The sequence below is a fragment of the Cervus elaphus genome, chromosome 2 (genome assembly GCF_910594005.1).
Source record: "Cervus elaphus chromosome 2, mCerEla1.1, whole genome shotgun sequence".
Lineage (NCBI taxonomy): Eukaryota > Metazoa > Chordata > Mammalia > Artiodactyla > Cervidae > Cervus > Cervus elaphus.
The window spans coordinates 26332298-26347025 of NC_057816.1; the positions used below are offsets into that span (position 1 = coordinate 26332298).

The window sequence follows — 14728 nt, forward strand, 5'->3', positions numbered from 1 at the left end:
TCACAAAGCTTAAATAGTAAAGGTAAGACACAAATGGATGTTTTCTGACTTTAGTCCTATGATCTTTCTGTATCTCACACTGTTCGTGTAACCAACTGGTTGAGTATTTGACTTGTTAAGAGCAGAATCAATAGAGGATTATAAGGCAATGTGGCATTGCACAAATTTACATCTGAATTTAAATTTAGGCTTTGCCATTCATTGAAAGGTATTAGGCAAATCGTTTAACCTCTGTGAACATCTATCAATTGAGTATATCAATGCCTGCCTTTTAGGGTTATTTTAAGGATTATAAAGTTTGTAAAGTTCTGGCATATAGTAGATAATCAAGGGCAGCTCTTACAACTTTGGAGGCTATGTCTTTGTCTGAGTTTGAGGAAAACTGTCCTCGCAAGGGGTCTTCTACCATCTGCTGGGACATCCTTCAGAGACTAGCTGATTGCTTTCCAAGGCTGTTCTTTCTTTCTGTGTTTTCTGCCTGCTAGAGAATTCTTATCTTGAACTGAAATTACCTCCTTGTAGCTTACACTTACTGATACTCGTTTCACCTCTTTTAGTTACATAGAGGGAGTCCAATCCTTCTTCCACATGATAGTCCTCCAAATATTTGAAGACTTAATCTTGCCATCCCTTAAGCTTTACTTCTTCAGACTGAACATCCTCTGTTCCTTCAACCATTCATCACTTGATTTGGCTCACAAAGCCCTCATGATCTTTCTTGGTTCTTTCTAAAGTGTGTCTGTTTATCATCTTAGAAGTTCCTACAACTAAATGTGACTATCTCTATGTAGATAGACTCAGAATGAGATAATTGTCTTCTTTGGTACAGTTTAAGATGATAACATACTTTTTGACAGCCTTAGCTTACTGTTGCTCAAAACAGCAATGTACTTTTTCTCAATAAGTATTTCTGTTAAATCTTAGGTCTCACATTCTGTCTTTGAGAAGCACAGTCCCTAAGCACATGTTCTTTCTTTTTTTTTTTTTTTTTTGATGTCAAATTTCGTCTTACTTGATTTGGTCCTAGTTTCTGCCTACTAATGTCTCTTTTAACCCTGGTGGTATTATCTTAAAATCAGTTATGATTGAAGTAATCATACCAACTCCATATTTTCTGAAATTCAATAAGTACATCTGCTATTAAACTGCCAAATCGGGTAATGATGATGAATAAGACAGATCTGGTTGTCTAATCTGACTTGCAATCAGCATGCTCTTGGGATAGGCAGAGCATAAGGGTTAGTAAGAAGTAGTGGGAGAGAGACATTTGGGGAATAATATATGGTTAGGAAAGGAAAGCACCCTTGGTTTAGAGATTCAGTTGAGGAGAGAGAAAAGAGTAAACTTTAATTGCCAGATGAGAAAAAACACGCATCTGCTAGTGTTTTCTAACTGGATAAAGCAGGTCCCGTGAGGACTTTAATCTTCCTGGGAAGTCCTCTCATTTTTTGGGAAGATATTCACACCTTTCTCCAGCGAAGTCTCTTTGCTAATCTCACTTGAACACTGTCACGTTTTTGTTTACCAGAAGAAAGGCATTTCTGTCCAGATTTCAACTTTGCCTTCTCTTTTTAGCTGGCATGTGTATTTACTCTGCAGACAGCAGCGGAGGAACTGTTTAGAAACCTGCTGAGCCCTGCTACCGTCCTCCCTCCTGAGCCTTGCATGGATTTGGCTTAGAAGTCAGTTCTTAAACATTGGGGCCCTACTGTACTCATCCGTATAATCCATCTCCCCAGTTTCAGTCTGTTTCCTCCTGTATAATGCCAGAGGTGCCATTTTCATCTTGTCATTTGCTGAGTGTTGCTGGTTTTGTTAAACAGATTGGAGGGAGGAGACCACAGAGCTCCCCTTGGGGGCCTTCCTTTCATCTCCTTCTGGTACAAGCCCTGTGTGATGCATCTCCATGTTAGCAAATAATGAACAAGAGCCAAACAACCTGACATGGAAATTCAACAAGTAGCTTATCAGGGCCCACTGTTGGCAGACACTTGTCACAGTGAGTGAGCTTTGAGGAACTGTTTTGTGGGTTGCCATGACCTGTGCTGAACAGTCACTGGGTCCAAGAACAATACCAGTGACACCAGAGATGTCTTTTGTTTTTCTGGTGATGTCCAAGAGCTTTGTTGTTCTCACATTTCTCCTGTGAGGCTGAAGACAAGCGGGGGAAGATGACATGTTTCTCTTTTAGCCTAAGGCCAAAAGAGGGAATTAACCCATCTGTGAGCTCCCCCACCATCATGATGGTGAGGGGAGACAGGATGGGAGTTGCCTTATGTTCTGTAATAGGAAGCTTTCTCTAAGGAACACCTTGATGTTCACTAGTGCCGGCTAAAAGGCAATGAGGATGAGCTTCTCTATCTAGCAAAGGAAGGTCATTGTAACTTTCCTCTTCAGGGAGAATGTGAACACTTTTCTTCAATTCTAGGCAACGCCACAGATAAACCTCTTCATTTAGCATCTCATTTGAGCTTCATATTGTCTTATTGAACAGTGGCATAATGCGTGTTGATTCACAAGGTTTACATTGGAGATTCATTCTTCTGTATAATTGGCAAAGGTACTGTGGAGTCCCTTCAGAGGCCTTCCTTCATCCAGGTAAATAAAAATCCAATATTCCCTCATAAGTAGTGTTGTTGAACCACTGCATTGCTTTGTGCTGAGCTCTCAGGGCTTTATTGGTTAACAGAAAATCGACTTCTTCATAGAATATTGATTGGTCTTTTAAGGAGATGGGATGCTTGCTAGGGAGGGCATTCTTAACCAATGTCATGAATAAAGAGAAGTTGTACCTTGTGAAGAAAATTCCTAATATAAGCCCTTGATTCAGTGACTGACTTTCACAAGGAGCATGATAGTTACTCTTTGCAATGTTCATTCCTCTCAAGCAGTTTTTATGTTTCATTGGATGTTTAATTTTGCATGCTGTTGTCTTAGAAATGAGTTGCTTACACTTTGAAATACTGATAGATACTAATGACATGCAAAATTCCTGTAATTCTCCCAATACATCTTAATAGGGAGCACCTCCCTTAAGTTCAAGGCCTAGAAACTTGACTAAGTGGGAATTGGGCTTTGTTTGGCCAAAAGAAAGTGTAGATTTTAGATGGTTGTAGAGTAAATGCATTGTGTGTGTCAGCCTATGGGAATGTGATAAATTTGGGCTGATTATAATGCAATCCATTTAAGCAGTAAATTGTGCACTTATCAAAAAGACTGTGCTTGATTTAATTAATTTTCAACTTGTTGACTATTTCTCTTGATGGTTTCTTTTGAAATTCACTTATCTGGCTTTCCTGTTGGTGAGTTGTCTGCCTGACAGATTCAAACTTGCTGTCTCTATCTCCTTTCTGGATGGAAAACATTGAGAGGGGTTCATCTTGCTTTTTTTTGGGTGGTGGTGGGGGTCCTGGTGAAAAATTTCATGAGCTGAGGATGATGCAGGAAAACACTTGAAAAAGGTTATTGCATTGTATGTGTCCATAGCGCTCTTATTCTGAAGATACTGCCTTCATTCATTCATTCATTTGTTCATTATGTGGAGTGGGCACCTACTTTGACTAGGTGCTCTCTCAGATGCTAGAGATACTGGCGAGAAAAAGGTAGACAAGGTCCTGGCTTTCAGGATGCTTACTTCTGGTAGGAGGAGGCAGTCAATCAGCAGAGAGCCAAGATTAGTGTGGAGAGTCACGTGCTTTTTTTATTTGTAATTTTATTGAGAAATGACTGACATCCATCACTATATAAGTTTAAGGTCTATAGCATTATGGTTTGATTTGCACAAATTGTGAAGTGATTTCAACAGTAGGTTCAGTTAAGACATCCATCTTTTCATATAGATAAAATAAAAATAGGGAAGAAAAGGAAAACAGTTTCCCCTCCTTATAGTGAGAACTTTTAGGATTTACTTTCTTTCCCACTTTTCTATGTATAATACAGCAGTGGTATAGTTGTCATGTAGTAAGTTACATCCCTAATACTCATATTTTTTAAATAACTATTTTTATTTTTAATTAGAGAATAATTACTTTACAATAATATATGGAGAGTCATGTGCTTTGATAAGGGTAAAACAAGCTAATTGACGAGTGGTCGCTGTGTAGTTGCTAAGTCACGTCCAACTCTTTGCAACCCCATGGACTGTAGCCTGCCAGGCTCCTCTGTCCATGGATTTCCCAGACAAGAATACTGGAGTGAGTTGCCATTTCCTTTTCAAGGGGATCTTCCTCACACAGGATTGAACCCGTGTCTGCTGCACTGGCAGGCGGGTTCTTTACCACTGAGCCACCAGGGAAGCCTGATGCGTGGTTAGGTACTACTTTATGTAACATGGCTAGGGAAGGTCCGGGTGCAGGAGACAACTGAGCAGGTGAAGGGATGTTGTGGTGAGGGTTTCGTTTCCTCCATACTGAGCAAATAATCATGGCCGTCGCGCTCAAAAAGTGCAGACACAACTTGAGGGTAAAAGTGCTGGATCCAGGGCTACCAGGAAAGACCAATTTTCTCCTCCTTTCACAGAGAGGTCTGGGAAAGCAGGTTCAGTCAGGGCCAGAATTTTAGACTTCATTGGTTAGTGGGAGGGTATAGGGTGGTATGCTGATGTGCAAGAGAGTATGTCCAAATGGGTCATCCAAGTGGGCAGAATCTCAGAGATCAGTGAAGAACCAAAATACAGGGCGGTTAGAATATATAAAAAGTAATATATATATATATGATAAGCAAAAGCAGTCTGAAATAAGAAGTTAGAGGGCTTTGGCTTACAGCCAACATTTTTCATTTTCCCAGAAACCTTTTCCATGGATTGGCTAAATTCAGTTAAGGTTCCAAATGGAGTGAGTAAGAAAGTACCTAGTTCTGACTTAGGCAAAGTGTTAAAAGCTTGTCATGTTTGCTCATATAAAAGCTATGGACTGTGTGGTTCTTTGTTTGGTGATTGAGTATTTCTTCTACCTGTTCCTTTTTCCTGAGTCCTTCTCCTGTCTTATGTGAGAGTATGATGAACTTTCAGTAAAAGTCAAACTTTTGTAAATGTCAAAGAATCATGTTTTTTGGAGGGAGGTAAAAGATATTAAAATGTTTGCTTAATTGACATAGAAAAGTTTGATTTTTGTTTTGAAAGAATTGAAAGAAGCTAATGAAAAGCATTTTAAAACTAACATAGTAAAAATACTTTGGATTTTGCTATGTCATAGAAAATATACTTTGTCCAAAAATTTTGTTTCTCATTCAAAATTTAGTATCTGAGTAGGTTGTCAGTGTGCATCCTAATTGGGTTAAACAACAACAGAAGTTAATGCTGTTAATTTCTTTTGTTTTTGCCCTGTTAAAAAGTCTCTTGTTCTAGTTCTTAAATTTATAAAAGGTGAAAAGAAATTTAGGACTTAAAAATTTCAAAGTGTAGGAACTTATGACAAAATATACACTAAATTCTTACATTGTAACATTGAAATTGTACACCCTTAAATAGCCTCCATTTGACAGTAACGTTATTTCCTTATACTGTGTCTCAAAGCACAAGCCTTGTACCTAAAATACTGATAATCCCATCTCAGTGGATTCATTTGAAGGGAGGTGCAGCCAGTGGGCTGGAATGTATCATGTGTCCTGTGTACTCTGCATCCTTTAGACACCCATGAATTTTACAGACTGGCAGCACCTACTGTGTACCAATGGCATTCAAGGTATTTCGTTTAAGCCTCTCTGCAGCCCATACAGTCAGTAGTAAAACCTCATTTTTTTTTTAAATGAGGAAGCTGAAGTACAAAGAAATTAAATAACTTAAGGTCATATAGCTAGCAGAATGCCCAACTGGAATGTGAACCCAAATCTGTTTTGTACCAAACTCTTGTGTCTCTGCTACAGGATCTCTGATACCTCTTGGCATTGAGGGCATGAAAATATAACAGTCCCCTTTCTCTTTTTCATTAGGCTATGTTTGCTAGGGTAAATAATACTAGCCACAGCTACTGCAAGTGCTGTCTGTCTCAGTTGGGTATGTCTGGCTGGGAGGCGGCCTTCCACGTCATCATTGAGGAATCCAGGACCTGCTGCCTTGTGGCTCTGCCCACCTCATAGAAGCCCCAGAGTCCTCTCCTGTCAGCTGAAAGAGAAGAAGTGAAAGATGCTTGAGGGAGGTTTTTTTTTGGGGGGGGGGGGATGCAGATCGCTTCCATTCATATTACATGGCCACATCCAGACGTGTAGGAGGCTGGGATCCTTGTAGCCACACAACAATGTACTAGGGTTCTGGGAGAGCTGATCAGTCCTGACCATGTGCTATGGCGCATGAGCTTGTTTTGCCTTCGCTTCCAGATGAGTAAGTCAAGTTAGGAATTTTAATTTATTTGAGTGAGAAGTTCAGATTTGGGGGTCTGGGTTCAAATTCCAGCTCTGCCATGCACCAGCTGCCTAACCATGGACAAATTAGTTAACCTTGGTGAGCGAAGAACATCTGTCTGATGGTGGTATTGTGAGGATTAAGTTAATATATGTAAAATTCTCAGTAAAAATGTTTGGCACACACATAGTTCTGTCAAGTGCTGGTTATTATGTCCGTGAGTCAGCTCTACTTTATTCTTCATTCACGACTCAGCTGTAAGTCTTCTGTTTTCTTTCTTCTCTGCTTCCACAAATCACTGCACTTATTGCTCTTAATTGTAAGATGTGTGAGGGCATGTTGTCTGGCTCATGCATTTGACCTGAGGGCAGGAACTTGGCCTTGTCGATTTTGTCTCTGTGTCCCACACATTATAGACAGTGAGATATTTGCTGATGAGAAGGAAACCTCATTAACCATAATACTAGAATATCAGAATATAGAATTCAATTTCCTGAGCAAACTGGAAACCAAGGAGCTCATATATTAGCTTTGGCTTTTTCATTTCAGTTACTTGGGCAATACTAGATTTCAGTGACAGATCATTGTGCCCTACTGGCCTATCTGTATGAGTCAGTCCGCCTCAGGGATCAGCAGCCCTTTCGCCAAGATTCTGATTGTGTTTGGTATGTTTGTTGAAAAACTCCCCCTGTACAAAGGTGAGGATAGAAATGTGATAGTCCTGTTTCTTTGTTTATGAGATATTCTTAGTATTAATATGTAAATCCTTTCTTTATCCCTCCTTCCCTGCCTTTCATTCCCTCCTCTCTAACCATTATCATTCCTTTAGGAAAACCATGTCATATACCTTACGTGACACTTAAAGTTTGTGTATATCCTTGGCTCATAGATAAAATAGTTTTGCCTGTTTGTATTTTTAATTTATATATGTTGCAGACCTTTTTAGCTTTTTTACTCTATTTTTAAAACTTTTTTACTTTAATATAATTTTAATCCTACAGAGAAGTTTTGAGAATGATACAAGAAAACAATCATAACCTCTGCTCAAATTCTGCTCTCTCTCAAAGTAAAGAGATGTGTCTACTTAGGTATGTACTTATATTGTGTGCATTTACATTGTTAATTTGAACTCTCTGATAGTAAATTGTACACATCATAACGTTTTACCCCTAAATGCTGCAGTGTGTATTTCCTAAGAAAAAGTCACAGAAATATATACCACCTAATTCTTAAAATCAGGAAATTGAACGCCAATACAATACTATTTTGTGATCTACCATTCTGATTCAAATTTCACTGAGTTTTTTTACTGACTCCCCTTTATGGATTTTTGTTTTCCTGCTCTAAGATGCTGTCCAGCATCCAATCTCACATTTCGTTTTTACGTCCCTTTGGTTGCTTGTAATTGGCCACTGCTCCTCAGCCTTTCTTTACTTTTCATAATATTGACATTCGAAAGAGTGTAGGCAGTTATTTTGTGGAATATCCCTCAGACTGGGTTTGTCTGATATTTCCTCATGATTAAATAGGTCAAGAATCAACAGTTAGAACTGAACATGGGACAACAGACAGGTTCCAAATTGGGAAAAAAGTCCGTCAAGGCTGTATATTGTCACCATGCTTATTTAACTTCTATGCAGAATACATCATGCAAAATGCCGGGCTGGATGAAGCACAAGATGGAATCAAGATTGCTGGGAGACATATCAATAACCTCAGATATGCAGATGACACCACCCTTATGGCAGAAAGTGAGGAGGAACTGAGGAGCCTATTGATGAAAGTAAAAGAGGAGAGTGAAAAAGTTGGCTTAAAACTCAGCATTCAAAAAACTAAGATCATGACATCCAGTCCCATCACTTCATGGCAAATAGATGGGGAAACAATGGAAATAGTAACAGATTTTATTTTCTTGGACTCCAAAATCACTGCAAATGATGACTGCAGTCATGAAATTAAAAGACACTTGCTCCTTGGAAGAAGAGTTATGACCAACCGAGATAGCATATTAAAAAGCAGAGACATTACTTTGCTGACAAAGGTCCATCTAGTTAATGCTATGGTTTTTCCAGTAGTCATGGATGGATGTGAGAGTTAGACTATAAAGAAAGCTGAGTGCGGAAGAATTGATGCTTTTGAACTGTGGTGTTGGAGAAGACTCTTGAGAGTCCCTTGGACTGCAAGGAGATCCAACAAGTCCATCCAGAAGGAAATCAGTCCTGAACATTCATTGGAAATACTGATGCTGAAGCTCCAATACTTTGGCCACCTCATGCGAAGAACTGACTCATTAGAAAAGATCCTGATTCTGGGAAAGATTGTAGGCGGGAGAAGAAGGGGATGACAGAGGATGAGATGGTTATGGCATCTCTGACTCGATGGACATGAGTTTGAGCAAGCTCCAGGAGTTGGTGATGGACAGGAAGGCATGGCTTGCTGCAGTCCATGCGGCTGCAGAGTCGGACATGACTGAGAGACTCAACTGAACTGAAGATATCCTCTGTGTGTGTTTTTATGTCAGTTTAATACTGTTTTTAAGCTCTCTCCATTTGCTAGGCCTGTATGCAATCTGTGGACTGTGCCTGCTGCTTGGAGCTCTTTGATTCAAATGAATAGGTGGGACTTCCAGGAAGACAGCAGTGCAGACTTCCCTTGGCATGAATAGCAGATCCTGATAGGACTGTAGGACACAGAAGTCAGCTTGCCCCTTTGGCTCATGTGCCTTGGGTTGCCACCTGTTTATGATAGTGGCCTCAAATGTTTGCTTCTTCAAGGGTTTCTAAGGCCCATGTTTGTGGAAGAGAGAGCAGGAAAGGGAGTTGATCTTTCTGATTTTTCCTTCTTTAATGCACTTAGTAAACATTAGATAAAGCCCCCTCCTTTACTCTTTTGAGCTTACCTTCTAGCATTTTGACAACCAAAAGGAAGGCATTTGGATGGAAAACTGTTCTCACTATGACAGATGCAGATGTCTAAAATGAAGGTTAAGATAAATAGGTTGACAACACTTTCAACTATTTAGTGAAACCACCTCATGGAAAATTATGCTCTGCCTCTTCACCTAAATATAGCGATTTTCATTTCTCTCTGGCCTCCTCTGAAACTCACCAACATTGAATATAATTTTTGCATCATTATCTCCATAGTACATAAATAATCTTGCATTCCCCTTTCCTCTTGTGAAAATTATTTTGTATATACTTCCCCATATTTCATAACCTGCATATTTATCACTCTTAATGACTGTAGTAAATTCTATCAAGCTGATCTACTTGATAATGTATGCATTTCTCTGTTGTTGCAAATTTGGCTTGCTTCTAGTTTTTCACTAATATTAGGAAAGAAAACTTTTTAAAGGAAGTATATAGCATGTTGTATTAAGGCAGTTTTGACACATTGCTTCATCTCAAATGGTTTCTTCTAACAGAAAAAAAAAGGATGCATTGTTGTGGAGAAAACACAGACTATCTTTTTTAGGGAAACTTATTTACCTTGCTTATGTTTTGAGCACCCATTTATAACAGAAAGATAATTAGTAGAGAAGGAACTGATATATTTAGAGTTTTGTCAATTGAATACCTTGTATATATTGTTGGGAAACAGGAGAGTAGTGGATGATGTGGCTAAGACATAAGCATAAGGCTGCAATGTGATAGATCCCAGCTGCATCAGCCTTGCAATAATTCACTGGCCTTGATGTAACTGGACAGTCCCTCCAGTTCTTCTGCACTTTACTACTGCAAGATGCTGAAGAAATTCAGAACCCTCTGGCAAGAGGCAGTCCCTAAGTCTCACCATGCTCAGCCTCTTCTGAGCATCTAAGGAGACAGGTTCAACTCTTAGTTAAGCTCTTCCTTTTTCTTCTCAATATTCAGGTGTTGGAAGGTACTTCCCAGAGGTGAGATGGAGGCCTTTGATCAGCTGGTGTTTGCAGGAACTGTTTCTAAAGAGAGCACACATTTCAGGATTTGTTATTGTCTAACATGGAGCTTGGGAGGGCAGAGTAACTGAGACAGTTTGCTTGTTCGGTAGGTTTTGTCAGTGCCTGCAAAGATCCCGGGATGGTTGTTTTCTCTGTATTAGTTCTGTGTCTTCATATATCACACGAAGATTTTTCTTATCATGCAGAATTCTGTTTTTCTTTTACTCTATGAGGACAGGACTTTGTATGTCTGGTTTATTGCTCTATCTTCTGTTGCTTTATAAGGAGCTTGAAGCATGCTCAATAAATATTTGTTCATTGGATGATGATTTTATTTATTTGATTTTGTAGAGGAAGCTCATTATCATGTGGGCAGCTGCTCCTCAGTTGTTTAAATGGGGTCTGGGAGATTACTGTAGAAATAAATAGCAGCTGGATAAAGCTGTCAGAGAGTTGTAGAGCACAGAGGAGGGTGCATGGGCTTCACAGCCAGGCCAGATAGATTCTCATCCCAACTTTTCTCTTTTCTGGCTGTCTTGGTTGGCTCCTTTATGGTCTCTGAACCTCAACATTCTCACCTGAAAAATGGGTAAAACCACTTTACTCAGAGGTTATATAAAATTCATTACTCAGAGTAGACATGCAAAAATGTTACCCTCTTTCTTCTTCCTCTGCAAAAAGAGCCAAGATAGAAAGCTGGGAGGGGCCCAGATAATGTTTTCAAGTGTTGTCAGGAACAGATCTCTGATTCTGTTACCTGTTGTCTAAAATGTACCCCTTATTGCCTCCATCTGTGTACCAGCAGCAAATGCCATGAGCACTTCCAACGATGGGTATGTACCTTTGGGTTCTGCTTTGAACCTCTTTATTGGTAACTGTGTTCTTTGCTCCTACAGGATTTATGAACGTGTGATAGACCCTCCTGAGACCAACCTTCCCCCTGGAAGCAATTTATGGCTTGGTCAGCGCAACCAAAAGCATGGTTTATTCAAAGTAAGCACTACCTTCTACTTTTTGCAACATGCTATTCTATGTGCTTAATGTGAATGTATTTACTTAATTGTCACAGCAGTTCTATGATATGGGTGTTTTGAGATTAGACAAAGACCTCAATGACTTGCCCAAGGTCACACACTTCACTCTTCTGTCAGCTGTGCATGATCCAGAATGTAAATAATTCTCAAACTGTTTCTTATTGCTCTACTTCTGGGAGATTTAAGGTAATCTTCAAGATCCTTTTCATTCTCAGAATCTTTATTAATTCAGTTTTGGGGTAGATGTCTAGTCTAGATAAATAATAAGAAATGATTGAACTTGCATCAATTTTGATTTTCCTGTCTATAAAGAGGGTAATACAGTAACTGCATTATTGTGCTTCCTAGCAGCATCAGGACTCAATGATAAAGTGAAGTGAAAAAGTTAAAAAACATCATGAAATTTTAAGATAGTCTTGTACTTCAATAGAATGGCAGAATTTTGCTTCTGGCCATATGGTAGACTAGATATTTGTGAAATCCTTTTGCTTCAAAATGCCTGTAAATGTTGGATAAAATAGAACAAAAATCTTTTAAGATTTGTCATTGCACTTACAAGAAGGGAGCTCCTTAGAGGCTAAATATATGAAGGGAAGTGAAAACCAAAGGGATGTCTGCCAATACCAAAGAATTAAATATTTAAGTTTATTCCTTTTTTCTTTTAATCTACTTATCTATTCCAACTTTATTGAGATGTCAATGACATACAACGTTATGTATAAGGTGTACATCAGTTTGACACGTGTAATATATTGCAAAATGATTTCCACCATAATGTTGTCTTAACACTTCCATCACATTACATAATTATGATTTCTTTTTTCATGGTGAGAACATTTAAGATTACTCTCAACAGCTTTCAAGTTTATAGTACAGTATTATTTGCTGTGATCACTATGCTGTGATTAGATCCCCAGAACTTATTCATATTATAAGTGGAAGGTATCCTTTGACCAACATCTGCCCATTCCCCCCACTTCCCCTAAACCCTGGCAACTATCATTCTACTCTCTGTGTCTATGAATCAGGTTTTTAGAGTCCACATATAAGTGATATCATGCATTATTTATATTTCTCTATCTGACCTGTTTCACTTTTTGTAATGCCCTCAAGGTCCATTCATGTTGTTGCAAATGGCAGGATATTTTTTCTCATGATTGAATTATATTCTACTCTGTATGTGTACACATACACATACATACCATATCTTCTTCTTAGAATTATTTTGTTGGGGGTATAAATGTATGTTTTCCTTGGAGGAATGTCTATTCAGTTCCTCTGCCCATTTTAAAGTCAGACTTTCTCTTGCTATTGCATTGTATGAGTTCTTTGCATATTTCAGATATTAACCACTTATCAGCTTTGTGATTTGCAAATATTAGTTACCCATATATTCAAGGATTGACTTTTGGGTTCCTAATTCTATTTCATTGGATTATGTGTCTATTTTTGACTAGTATCATACCATTTGATTACTATAGCTTTGTAGTACAAGTTGAAATCAGAAAGTATGGCACCTCCAACTTTGTTCTTCTTTCTCAGAATTACCTTGGCTATTTGGGATCTTACAACACCTATTTGGCTTTGACAAATTTGGGGATTTTTTTTCAGTATCTGTGAAAATTGTCTTTTGGATTTATATAGGGATTGCATTGAATCTACAGATGACTTTGGGTAGTGAGGGATTTTAACAGTAGTAATTATTCTGATCCATGAATCTGGGATATGTTTCCATTCATGTGTGTCTTTTTCAGGTTTTTAATCAGTCTTGTAGTTTTCAGTGTATAGATCTTTCATATCCTTAAATTTATTCCTAAGTGTTTTATTAGTTTTGATGCTATTGTTAATGAGGTTTTTTTTTTTGGGGGGTGGTATTTTATTGTCAGTGTATAGAAATGCAGCTGATTTTTATATTTTGGTTATGTACCCTACAATTTTACAGACTTTCATTGATTTGTTCTAAAAGTTTTTTGGTGGAGTTTTGGAGTTTTCTGTGTATAAGATCATATCTATAAGCAGTTACGTTTTACTTCTTCATTTCCAATTTGGAAACTATTTTTTTTCCCCATTTTTTCTTGCCTGATTGCTCTATATAGGGCTTCAAGTACTATGTTGAATAGGAATGGTGAGAATGGACACCCTGTATTTATTCCTGATCTTTGAATAAGAGTGTTCAATCATTGATTGTTGAGTATGATGTTGACTTTGTCAGATGCTTTTTCTACATCTATTGATAGGATCATATGATTTTTATCTTTCATTCTGTTAATGTAGTATATTACAATTATTGATTTGCATGACTTGAAGCATCCTTGCATCCCAGGGATCAATCTCACTTGATCTTGGTGCATGTTCTTTTAATGTACTCTTAAATTTGATTTGCTAATATTTTAAGAGTTTTAGCATCTATGTTTTTTTTCCAATTTAGTCTTTTTTAAAATTAATTATTTAATTGGAGGCTAATTACTTTACAGTATTGTAGTAGTTTTTGCCATACATTGACATTAATCAGCCATGGGTGTACATATGTCCCCCATCCTGGACCCCCCTCCAACCTCCCTCCCCATCACATCCCTCAGGGAAATCTCAGTGCACTGGCCCTGAGCGCCCTGTCTCATACATCGAACCTGGACTGGTGATCTATTTCAATATATGGTAATATACATGTTTCAACGCTATTCTCTCAAATCATTCCACCCTCGCCTTCTTCCACAGAGTCCAAAATCTGTTCTTTACATCTGTGTCTCTTTTGCTGTCTCACATATAGGGTCATTGTTACCATCTTTCTAAATTCCATATATATGTGTTAATATACTGTATTGCTGTTTTTCTTTCTGACTTACTTCACTCTGTATAATAGGCTCCAGTTTCATCCACCTCATCAGAACTTATTCAAATGCATTCTTTTTAATAGTTGAGTAATATTCCATTGTGTATATATACCACAGCTTTCTTATCCATTCCCCTGCCTACAGACATCTAGGTTGCTTCCATGTCCTAGCTATTGTAAACAGTGCTGCAGTGGACATTGGGGTACATGTGTCTCTTTCAATTCTGGTTTCCTCGGTGTGTATACCCAGCAGTAGGATTGCTGGGTCATATGGCGGTTCTATTTCCAGTTTTTTAAGGAATCTCCACACTGTTCTCCATAGTGGCTGGGCTAATTTGCATTCCCACCAACAGTTTAAGAGGGATCCCTTTTCTCCACACCCTCTCCAGCATTTATTGCTTGTAGACTTTTTTGATAGCAGCCATTCTGACTGGTGTGAGATGGTACCTCATTGTGGTTTTGATTTGCATTTCTCTGATAATGAATGATGTTGGGCACCTTTTCATGTGTTTGTTAGCCATCTGTATGTCTGTTTAGTTCTTTGGCCCATTTTTTTTCATTGGGTCATTTGGTTTTCTGGAATTGAGCTGCAGGAGTTGCTTGTA

At 38.4% G+C, this 14728-nt stretch overlaps 1 protein-coding gene across 2 annotated transcripts in view; it reads left to right on the forward strand.

Moving 5' to 3' along the window:
• Positions 1-14728, forward strand: part of NELL1 (neural EGFL like 1) — a 1027621-nt gene that overhangs the window by 196963 nt on the left and 815930 nt on the right. For both annotated transcript variants that reach the window (XM_043875125.1, XM_043875116.1), the window contains exon 5: positions 11156-11252. In XM_043875125.1, coding sequence (XP_043731060.1) covers positions 11156-11252 — 97 coding nt within the window. The remainder of the gene's footprint in view (positions 1-11155; positions 11253-14728) is intronic.